This window comes from Chelonia mydas, chromosome 18 (assembly GCF_015237465.2).
Source record: "Chelonia mydas isolate rCheMyd1 chromosome 18, rCheMyd1.pri.v2, whole genome shotgun sequence".
NCBI classification, from domain to species: domain Eukaryota; kingdom Metazoa; phylum Chordata; order Testudines; family Cheloniidae; genus Chelonia; species Chelonia mydas.
In genome coordinates, this window is record NC_051258.2 from 9,370,021 (window position 1) to 9,382,202 (window position 12,182).

Below are 12,182 nucleotides of genomic sequence, written 5' to 3' on the forward strand. Positions count from 1 at the left end.
GATTTACCTGCCAGCATATAGCGACGTCAGTTCTTGCACAGTTCCTCTCCTAATCACTTATGTAATATTTGTGAAGGCTGTCATATCAAGCCTACTTGATCTACAGGAGTAACTACAGTAGCTGGCAGCAATAGTGGGCTGTTATATGTTCTGTGTGGATTAGCCACTAGAGGAAGACACAACATACACTTCATATGTTGACATTAAGGTTACTGGTTTTGTGATCTTATGTATTTAAATTGTTACTTAATCCATCAAAAATGTGACTATTAAATGTAGGACTGAAAACATTCAGGAAATGCTGCTTAATTAATACTTCAGATTCTGCCCAGTTCAATTTTTAACTGGGTATCTTTCTAAGTGTGTGATTAATGCCTAGCAATTTCCACGAGGCACTCTGAAGGTGGGCAACAAAGAGTGGAGTTTCAGCTACGTAAATAAGCTCCTTGTGCCCTCAGTTTCCCGCTATGGTCCCATTCTGTAAAGCCAAAGATCTTCCAAGGCTGAACGTTTTAGAGGCCGTGGGCTGAGGCCAAGTCAGCTCTGTAATGAGTAGAAGGGAATGTTAAGAACTGACCTTGGTGTCACTTCTGTAACAGTGAAAGAAAAGTAGGCCGTACTGATGAAAAACAGAACCCTGAGTCGCAGCTTGTAGCAGACATGAAATAACAAATGTCTATCAGAACATTAAGTGGAATTTCCTTGCCAAATTCCCATGTGGTGATTACATGCTCTCTCCCTGCATATAGTTATGTCAATACTTGTGCATTTCCTCTCCTACTCAGCGGTGTCATATTCGCCTGTTAAACACCCATTGCCTTTCACCACAGAGGTGTCCGCATTTCAGAGGTAGGTGGCATGATTCCTGTAGGTACATATGACTGATTTATCCATACCCAGACAATTTGTTTTATCTCGCCTCTCTCAACTCTGCCCTTCCAAACAGATTTACTTCTCCTTCCTTGTCTCTAGGCTGCCCATTGGCAGCGGCTTTCTCCTCCCTTCAACTCTTTCCTTACACCAATGGGACTTGCATACACATATCAGAGGGCAGAATCTGACCTGTTGTCCTTATGGAGCCTTTCCTATGTCCCCTTCTCTTGCCTCCCCTCTGGTACAGAACAACTTCCTGATAGATCCTGATTCATTTGCATGACATCTAAATAGCCCTTTCCTCCTATATCTATACTACAGTCCCCATGGGTGATGTATTTTTAAGTCTTTGACTCAGTCGCACTGCTGACCTTGCCCGTGGCAGGTTTGTCTCTCTTTGGGGCTCCTGGAGTCAAATATGTGATGATAAACACCTTGCTGCTAACAAAGGAATGACTCCTAGGTGAGCTTCCAACAGATAAACAAAAGGGCCACTCAAAGTGACATTTGATGCCACTGTACCAGAATAGAGGATAGGATGTTACTCAGTAGGTGAAGTGGTTTTTGAGGTTACACTTTTGTGGAGGAAATTGGTTACAAACATTTGCCCCATCTCTGTTTCAACACAGTTCCAGTGGTTATTAAAACAAGGTATTTAATATCTGAATAAACCAATGATACTGAAATAGCTTTCACATGATACACAAGTCACGGTTCCTTTCCTAGAGAAACAGTAAACGGTATCTTAGTGTTCACTGAATGGTCGCTTTCGGTTGTCAGCGGAGCTCATTGATGCAAAGCTGGCATTTGGACAACAGATTTTCCTAGAGAATTCAGTAAGTCTTAGTATCTGACTAAAATGTAAGGGCCTGATCCGAAACCCATTAATGTCAATGGAAAAACTCACATTGGTTTTAAGAAGCTTTAGATCCGGCCCTTAGTTAAGAAATTGTATGGGGGCCTCATGCAAAGCCAGCTGAGAACGTGGGTCTTTCCATTGACTTCCAGGAGCTTTGGATCAACTCAGATATGCTTTCTGCAGCCATTATGCCCATGGAGCAGCTGCGGGATTGGGCCCTGAATGTGAAATTCACCCCTGTACAGAGAACACACACAAGATTTATCTGTCACTTAAGATCTAAGCACTTAAGCAGGTACCTAACTTTAAGCACACAAGTGGTCCCACTGAAATCAATGGGATTGCTCACATGCTTGAGGTTAGTTACATGCTCAAATACCAGGCTGAATTAGGGCCTATTGTCCAGATTTTTAAAGCTGTTTTGGTGCGTAAGGATGCAGGTAGGCACCTAACTAACTCTCATTGATTCAATGGGAGTTAGCCACATATGCTCCTAGCAGATGCAGCCTCTAGCATGCTAGCTGATTGCTCCTAAATCCATATTCAGGCAGCTAAGTTGCCTAATTTTCAGAGACGCCGGGCACCCCAGACTGTGGCACTACCTGTCTGTCAGTGAGATCAGAATTTAGCTCCGTATATTTAAAATTCCTTTTTCTAAATACTTGTTTGTCTCGCTCAATACCAGAGAGGAAAAGAAAAAAGAGAGAGACAAAAAGAGTGAAGCAGAAAATACGTGTTGTAAGTGATGTTCTCCTCTGGACAGAGATTTGAGTTTCATATTCTGCTTGCTTGATCTTCCCCCCGCCTTTCATTTTGCGCCATTCATGCTAATGAACCTTGTAGTCCCAGGGAATCTCTTCATTTCACTTTTCCAAAAGGCTTGTCTGACAACTACTCTGTGGCCTTAAATGTGTAAAATTGATCTTTCCTCACTGTGAGCCACTCTGAGCCACTTCCCCTTAGTGAGCCACTTGGCTGTACTGGGCCAGATCCTCAGATGGTGGAAACTGGCAGAGCTGGAGCGAGGCCATTATGCCTAAAACAAACCCAACAGCTGCCTGCCCGACAATATGTTTCACCAAAAGAAAACATTTACTTAGAACCCAGAGCCCCGATGAGCTCCCATAACTTCTAATAAATAAACGAAAGCGTCCTTTGGGCCCAGAAATTTTTAGCAATAATCGTTCCACAGTAAGACCATACTGATAATAATACAGAACCACTGAGCCAGAAAGTCCCCAAAGTGCTTTACAGACTGCAGCAAAGAGCTTGCTCCGTCACGGCTGAAATGCATCCAGCTCTGGAGAGGAAGACAGCACCCATTCTATGCCAGACACGCTAAACAATCATTCGTACGGAGGGAAGGGAACTATTATAAGAAGCTCGGCACAATGTGTGTACCAAGGTTTGAATTTGGCCAAGATATCAGGACCAACGCTTTGTGGGCAGGAGCTCATCTTTCCACATTTTTAACTGGAGCAAGGACACCTCCAACAGCATATGCTCCTTAACGCCGTGCCGGGGCACTGGCTCAGGACTGACTCACAGGGAAGAATGTCACCTACGGAATCGCCGGCATTGCTTCTCGTCGCAACAGACACGTCCTAGCAGGTATCCCACCCAGGCACTGAAAGTTTGCCCATGTTGGTGAAGTCACATGGGACTGCAGGCTGAAAGAGTAGGGCTGCTCCTACAGATGGTATCTGTCAATTTTGGAAGCTGTGAGTGCCCCAGAGGCTGAGAGGTGAGTCAGGTTTTTGAACTCTTGCTGCACAATGCTGAAGTGACTTCAGATGAGGAAGTACAGCCCCTGCCTGACATTACTGTCTATCCATGGTATTTCTAAAGCACGGCTCACCATGGGATCTATGCACTGGAGAACAATGAAAGGGCCCGATCCTCCAAGGCTCTGAGTGGGAGGCGTTTCACTGCCTCACTTCCCACTGATCTCCTGCAGCGCTCCCAGCAGGCGTTCACCACTTTGCATAATGAGGGACAGTGGCAGCACGTAGGGTGCCCCAAAAGGCCATATCCTTCCCGGCTCCCCACCCTGTTCCAAAGTACGAGTTGATTTTCATTCACCTAATTTCGCCTCCTCCTCATGTTTCCTCTCTCTTTTTATCCTTCCTCCCCAGTGCGACGTCAAAGCAGTAGACAAATGTGATAGGCTGATGCTGCGTTATGATAACTGGAAGCAATCTCACTGGGGCTGGTCTTTCCTGCCCCATTCAAGCTGGCAGTCCTGGGGGTCCACAGTCATCTCATGAGTGCATTTTGTATTTTTGGGGGGCCCACCCAGAGAGAGGAATGGATCAGTCAGGTCATTGGCTGGGCATCACTATCATTTCACAGAGGGCCCAGGTTGGGCTCTGAAAATTTTCTGGAATGCTTGCTGGAAATCTTTTACTACAGGGAATCAGCACTGGGTTTATCTGGGTCCCCCAGCATTAACACAATACAGACACTTTAAACAAAGACATGCCACCGTGTTAGGTTTGAACAGAGTTGCCTCTAGCAACGGCTACAATATGTACAACCCAAGAAGTGTGCGTTTCATTCATCCTCTTGAGATTTCCTTCCCATTTACTGGCCACAATGTCACCGTTGATTTCAGCGAGTCCTATCTTGCCTGAACAATCCAATTCATTACACATTGGTGACTTCCAGACTACCAAAGCGTTCCAAGCGGCACTGCTCTGGCCGACTTAGCTTCATATCCTCACAGCACTCTTCGTTTTTGAGAGATCCATAGTCGTCATGGAAATCAGTGTCTTTTCCACTGAATCCCCTTCCAATTTTCCCCAGGGGAAGCTGCAAATGAAATCAGAGGAACATAAGGATAATCTCCATCATTGTATGGCGATTTTTAAGAGCAGGTTAGAAAAAACACCTGTCAGAGATGGTCTAGCTAATACTTAGTCCTGTCACGAGTGCAGGGGACTGGAGTAGATGGCTTCTCGAGGTCCCTTCCAGTCCTATGATACTAATGTCATGGGGAGAAAGAGACAGGACGCACAATAGTGTCATGGAGGGAAGGGGGCACCAGATCTGCTTAATCAAGAACTGACCCGAAGCTCCTTTAAAATCCACGTACAGTCAGAAGTAGGATTGTAAAGATGTCATTTCCGCAGAGTTCCATATCGCAAGAGCTTCCAAATCCAAATTTGCTCAGTATACAAATCAAAGGTTTGTTTCTCTAATTGCCAGCACTGGAAACTCAATCTGGAATCTGAGAGTATTAAAAACCCACAGCTGGCCCCTGCCAACAGACTCGGGCTCAGTCTAAGGGGCTATTTAATAGCAGTGCAGACTGGATCCCGGGCTATGGGATACTGCAAGCGGGGAGGGTCCCAGAGCTTGGGCTCCAGCCTGAGCCCAAATGTCTACACTGAAATTAAACAGCCCCTTAGCCCAAACCCCACGTGCCCGAGTCACCTAGCACGGGCCAGCCATGGGCTTTTAATTGCAGTGTAGACATACCCCTGAGGGCAAGATCCTTGTCTGGTGTCAGTTAGCATAGCGCCCCTGGAGTCAACGGAGTGACGCTGATTTACACCAGCTGAGGATCTGATCTGGAGAGTCAAACCCTGTGAGTTCTGCCTCTCGCACCAACAGCATTAATACCGATTCTGTACTCAGAAAGGCACTGGCACTTGTTGATTCCCAAGGAGGTACCAAATCCAGCTCACTCACCAGTAGCCGGACTGGCTGCTCTAAGAGGAGACAAGAATGTTTGTTTGAGTAAAGTCAGCAGGGCTGCATTTGTATTGAGTAAGAAAAAGTTGTTTTTTTTTTTAAAGTGTAGTAATAAGCACAAAAGTGACTCTAAATCTTACTCTTCTTCACACCACATATCTGGTTCCCTGAGTCTGTCTTACTGGCTCAGCTGACTAAAGCAGGTTCCTATTGCTTTTGTAAGCTTATCTTTGCCCAGCCAGGACAGCTGCAGGAGGACAAGACGGATCTATTCTGGCTCAGGTGTCCTCAATAGAATTTTTCACTAAGTTCTGTCTGCAGATTCGTCATTGCCAGTCATATCAGCGCACAGCTTGATTGTCAGCTCCCTTGCTGAGGGGCCCGATTCTGCCACTTGTACTCAGGGTACTTCCAGTCAAACTACCCACATAACGAGGGACCACTCGGCGTGAGTAAATGTAGCAGAATTAGACCCTCAGTTTGCAGGGCTGGCGGTTAGGAATTTATTATTTTGTGCTTGTAATCTGGGTGAATCTAACCCCGAGTCATTGAGCTACAACAACCAGGGAAGTTCCAGGGTGGCATTTTTACAGTTCCTTTTCAGAGGAGAATCTACCCACACTTTAAAAAAATGGCTTCTCTGATTATAGCCTCACATTAAGGCTTGAAATATGTTTGCATAGTTTGCATCCTGCTCCATACTTCCAAACAACCACCCTCCAGCTTCCATCAGGGACTCTGTGTTCTCTATCTGTTGTTCCTAAGGAAGAGGTTGTTGGGGGGGATGGTTTCGGAGTCTGTCCTGAAGTCCCCCATTGTTTCCCCTTTAACCGTAAAGACCCAGGGCCAGTTCCACCACTGGTGTTAATCAGTACAGCACCATTAAAGTCAATGGAGAGATTTCAGTTTGGACCAGCTGAGATTCCAGCCCTTGTTGCAGGCTGAACCCCCTTCCAGCCATCTGGAGTGGCAGGCACATTGCCAGTCAATGGAGTTCATAATGCTGGCCAGCAAGGGGCGCTAGAAAGCAACATAAGATACTAACCCTACAAAAGGGCTCAACCAAGGCTCCCTTGACATCTCTAGAGAAAGCTTTGACTCTGTGGAGCCATTGCACTGGACTGCTTTAGACTGCTGGCCCAACACCCACGTGTATAAGACTATTTCTAAATATTTCTAAGACTATTTTAAAGTATTTCTTACATTATATATAATGTAAGAAATACTTTAATACACAGAGAGAGAGAGAGAGAGAGAGATAATTTTAAAATGAATGCAATTAATTATTTCATTAGCTCACACATGCCTCTTCTGAGTATTTACATCCCCAATTATCATGGAGATGAAATGACAGCTCCAAGCAGAAAATCAGTCATTTCCAGCTGGGAGAGGGGAGTAATTTGGACGTGGTGATTAAATGGCCCATCCTGTGTAAGTTATAATTGGTTTGTTATTGAGCTACTCATCACATAAATTCCAGGCTTAAAAATGCCAACTTTCCCTGGACACAAAAAGGCTTTTCAGTGCAATTTAATTCCTGTAAAGAATATAATTTATAGTCACCCATCTTGCATTATGCTGCTTAATGCCCTTACTCATGCACCTGGTTGATAACGGTTATTAGCACCAGTGGGGAAGCAATACAGAGGGATTTACTGGGGCAATCTAGGGTTGAACTGCCTGCCCAGTTTCCCACTGGTCTCTGTGTGAACCGCCATAGGCTGTACTGATAGGACCATACAAGTGAAGAGATCGAACCTCAAAGGGAGAGCAGCAGGGAAAGGGGATCTGAGCCCGAGTAAGCAGCCATCAAGTCATATTTTCAAAACAGCTCAGGCCCAGATTTTTCAGTAGTGTTTAGTAACCAGGTCGGGTCATAGTGTCATATTCGCCACCCCGCCAGCCTCCGCTGTAAAAATGTAAACAGACTCACCCTGCTTGCTTTGCATTTTAAGCTGCTCCCCTCCTCCTTGCTCTGCCTGGTAGCGCTGGAGGCGCGCCTGAGTGACCCCTGCTGGATGAGAGTGGACGCTCCATACCGCTCGCTCTCTAGAACACCTGTAGGGCTGAACAATGAACAGACACTCATCTCACAGAAGTTTTTAATGTGGAGCCAGTAAACGAAAGAGCCACATTCAAAATCCACCAAACCAAACAAGTGGTGGCTGGGTTTTTTAAAAGGACTGGTTCATCTGATGCCCAGTTATAACAGGCATCCATGACAGCCAATAACTGAGGCTCAAATTGTAACATCTATGCTAGGGCAGGCCCAGAGGTGAAGTAAGCCGGTACGCTCCCGTACGGCATACTGGTAAGACCAGTGCGCTGTACCGGGACCAGCTTTCCCAGGTGGCAATTTAAAGCCCTAGGGTAGTGGTGGTGGTGGGGCTCCGGCAGGGATTGAAATGGCCCCGGAGCTCCAGCCGCTGCTACCGCCCCGGGGCCCTTTAAATCCCCGCCGGAGCCCTGCTGCCGAAGCCCTGGGGTAGCGGCGGTGGGGCTCCAGCAGGGATTGAAATGGCCCCGGAGCTCCAGCCACTGCGACCGCCCCGGGGCCCTTTAAATCCCTGCCAGAGCTTGGCCGCTGCTACCCCAGGGCTCGGGCAGCAGGGCTCAGGCAGGGATTTAAAGGGCTCAGGGCTCCGGCAGCTGCTACCACAGCGGAGCCCCAGCCCTTTAAAGCTCTGCCAGAGCCCACAGCCCCGGGGGTAGCGGTGGCAGCTGGGAGCCCCCAGGGCTCCTTAGTGATTTAAAGGGCCAGGGGCTCCACTGCGGTAGCGGCAGCTGGAGCCCTGGGCCCTTTAAATCGCCTCCGAGCCTCCAGCTGCCTCTACAGCTGGTAGCTCGGGAGTGATTTAAAGGGCCCCAGGCTCCCAGCCGCCACTATCATAGCTGGAGCCCCAGGCCCTTTAAATCAAGATTTTAAATCAAGATTGAAAGGGCCTGGGGATTTAAGGCCCTGCCTCTTCCGGTTGAGGCCATGCCCCCTGCTCAGGACTCCGGCGTACCGGTAAGTCCTCTAACTTACTTTCACCCCTGGGCAGGACTAATGTGATCTCATTCTGCACAGTGTATTGTAATGGCCGCAGGGATCAAGAAAGAATCCCCCCACCCCCCTTCTCTATGTGTGGCATACCTGGCCAAGTGTATGGCGTTTTTGCCTTTCTCTCAAGCGTCAGGTACTGGTGACTGGCCAATAGTCTCATGAGCCAATACTGTCCGCCAGAGTCAGGCCCAAAACAAAACTTCAACAAACCCAGTATTTGTGAAAGGCCAGATTCAGACCCAAACTTTCCGCCTGGCCCCTGTGTCTATAATGAGGTGAACAAAAACCTGGCTCCACGTCCCCAGAAGCTTCAGAAGAGGTCAGCTCCATCTGTGCTCTGACTCGGAGCAGCAAATTCCTGCTTCCCAAAATAATGAACTTCAGGCACTGACCAGCACTCCGGGCTTTCCAGCTGGATATAGATGAGGGTGCATTTGCCAAAGAGAGATTTTTACAGGGTGCAGGGAGGAAGACATACCAGGCCCCTTTCACATCTGCAAGGTTAGGTGGCGCCAGATGCTCCCACATGCATCTGCCAGAAGTGGTGGGACTTCTTTGACATACCCAAAGTGGACCAGAGCCCTAAACTGGCTTGGCCAGAAAAATCAAAGGCATTGGATAGTGCACACTAGGATGGCCTCCAGGGGAGTGCTGATTACAACACAAAGCAGGTGTATGTGCTGATCTGGACAGCTGACCTGGACAGCTGACCCTGCTTTGGCACTAGAAGCTCTATCCCAAAGGACAAATTGCCTTTGCTTGATTCTAGGATTGCTTTTCCTGGAGCGGTGTGTGTGTGTGTGTGTGTGTAATTCATCCCCTCGCCTGCGCCATCCACGATTAGACGGGCTGGCTCCGATCCTTTTGTGCCGTGACAAAGTCCAGTCCTCTCCATTGCTCGCAGTGCGTGTCACCTGCTCCTTGCTGTCATCCAGTCACTTTCCATTTGCCTTCCCATCAATCGACACCCTGGCTTTCTTCCTCCCAGCAGCCATTCCACCCAGCGCCACAGTCCCCGGCAGCCAGGTTTTCTTCTCGCTCTGCAGTGTTAGGTGGTGGGGACACGGCGGCACAAGGAAATCTTTTTGCTGCTCCTCTGCTCGCTCGAGGGACACAGGGTCCAAGTCAGTCCCTGCACCTGCCTCGCTTTTGTGCCTTTCATGGACATTCCCCTTTTCTTCACAAGTGTCATTTGATCCACGAGCCAATCTCCTGCGGCCAGCAGTGGGCTAGGCTCCATTCTGAGACATCGTGGGGCCAGGGTCGTTCAGCCTCTCCATTGTCAATGCATGTGCTTTGATTTTACACAACTACTTGGGAAGCAACTCTTTTATCTCACCAGCCTTTCCATCTCCTCCTCCTGCTGCTGGCCCCTTATTAGCTCCAGCTCACTGGCTGCTATGCTGGTCTTATTCCCTCTCTGCAGGAGGGAGAAACCATTGCTGACAACTCTGGATTCCTCTATTGGGAGAAATGGATTCAGGATGATGCCTCCTGGCTCCCCCTCTGTAAGGTCCCTCTCAGGCGCTACCCTGATCATCTCATATCCTGCTTCACCCCTGAACAGTATAGCCTGGAGAAAGGCAGAGTAAACTTCCTCTCACTGCCCCTCTATCCTGACCTGAAGGGACCATCCCTAGAAATGAGGATGTGGACATTTTCCAGACACATTCCAGCCCTGACCTCTCTGCCTCTTCTACCAGTTGGGACAATGGACTGAAAACCCCCAACTTATTCTGTGTAGGTCTCCAAAGACCCAGTAATATGGTAGCATCTTTAAAGTTACTCCTGACATGTTGGATTTCAACAGCTGACCTAGCAGTGAAATCCTTCCCGTAACTCACTAGCAATGCCATGAGCCATCCTTTGGACAGCTGGTTTTGATGCCAGGAGAGTGGGCTGTGCCTTTGCCATTCTGGCTGCTGCTTCTCATCATGACAGTAACAGAGCAGTCAGTAATCAGGGCAGGCAGAAATATCGCTTTCTAGTGGATGGGTTCTGCAACGTGCTGCCATCCCCAGCGCAAAGCCTTCTGCTGTCAACACAGCGGATTGCTTGTACAGTACTGACAGCTCAGAAGCTCTAGGGCTCCCAATTTGCCTGGGCTCTTTGCGGGTGTGTGTATGTGTGTGCAAACAAAAGCACAATATTTGCAATGTGAACCATCTGTTTCGGCTGAGCCAACTAACCAGAGCCATCTGTATAGTCGGGCCTGAAAAAGCTTGAAATCTCACTGCCTCCACTGGAAATTTGCAGGAGAATTCCCCTCTCAGCTCTCAACTGGATACTTTGCATAAATCCTGCTTGTGTGGACAGAAGTGCCATGCAGTGAATGAGTGCCGAATACGCCCAGCAGAGCCCCGGTGCAGCGGCCTGTACTCTACGTTGCCCAAGGTAAGACAAGTCCAACTCAGCCTGTTATACAAAGTTGTTTGTAAAAGTCAGCAAAAAGAGGAGATAAAGAGCCTGATACTAACTGGATTGTTTAGGTTACAAGAACTGTGCTAAGGGATCTGCAAGGCTCCTGGTAAAGTCACAGGGCGGCATAAGAATGAGCGGAAAAATTCTAGAGATGGGTGAAAATGTTTATGTTGGAAATTAGTGGCATGTTTTTCCATTTCCTTGGACATTGTTGACCTGGGGGGGGGGTCACGCCATGGATGCGGGGGAAGAGGAAGACATGGACTGGAAGGAGCGAGCTTCACAAGCTAAAAGCAATGCCCTAAAAAGCCCTGTGCTGGAACGAGCTCGGTGTAGCTGATAAGACATTGGGCCGTGCTTGCGTTACTCCAGCAGCAAAGTTGCAAGTGAAAGTCGGCTCCAGAAACAGAAGCTGTATTTTCTAGCTTAGCTGTCCTTTTTTCTCCGGGTGTGCGCGCGCGTGTTCTGTCTAAAAGAAAACAGGCCTGGACGTCACCAGCAGCAACAACACCCGCTCCAGACCACCTCAGCTAACTTCACCTCTTGTTCACATCCAAAAGGACAGTTAATACCCTCTGAAAGACTGGCACACGGGGGTTTCTTCCAATCAACAAAAACTAAATACAGCTCAAATGGTTTTTTAATGGGTGGTTGCTACAATCAAAGTAAGCCGTGATAATTTGGCACAAACCTAGGGTGACCATATTTCCCAATGCTGAAAAGGGACACCTGGTAAAATTACTCATATTCAAGCGAGTTCAACGGCACTCAGTCAGAACTATGCAGTACAAACATTCAAATTAACATCAAGCTGACTGAGCCCCTGTTAAAAAGCTGCTTAAAGATAAGAAGGTAAATAAAAAGAATCCAACTATACTGATAGTTGGATTCTTTTTATTTACCTTCTTATCTTTAAGGCTTTAGTGTTCACACGGGGAGAACACACACACACACACACACACACACACACGTGCGCGCCCACCTCTCTCTCGCTGGGCGTGTGCGTCTGTGACTGACCAACCCGACCCTCCCTGCCTGGTGCTCTCTGCCCTTCCTGCCTGGCTGGGGCCTCGGGACAGGCTTGCCTCTCCTGGTACCTGGCACCAGGTCTTTCCAAGGCAACAAATGGAGAGGTGTGGGGGGGGGGGGAGACTCAGGGTCACATGCCCCCCTCCCCAGATTTCAGCCAGGATTCATACCAGAATGTGGCCAGCAGCAGCCTTTCGGCACGGTGCGGGAGGGAAGGGATGGGAGCTGCTTCCAGCCGTGGGGGGCGGGGGTGGGGGA

The 12,182-nt window shown here is 48.3% G+C and overlaps 1 protein-coding gene across 7 annotated transcripts in view; it reads right to left on the reverse strand.

The window, feature by feature from the left end:
* Positions 1-1,511: 1,511 nt before the first annotated feature.
* Positions 1,512-12,182, reverse strand: part of KAZN (kazrin, periplakin interacting protein) — a 721,176-nt gene continuing 710,505 nt past the window's right edge. For all 7 annotated transcript variants that reach the window (XM_037881298.2, XM_037881299.2, XM_037881300.2 and 4 more), the window contains 2 exons: positions 7,362-7,494; positions 1,512-4,543 (listed from right to left, as the gene is read on the reverse strand). In XM_037881298.2, coding sequence (XP_037737226.1) covers positions 4,379-4,543; positions 7,362-7,494 — 298 coding nt within the window. In that variant the 3' untranslated portion in view covers positions 1,512-4,378. The remainder of the gene's footprint in view (positions 4,544-7,361; positions 7,495-12,182) is intronic.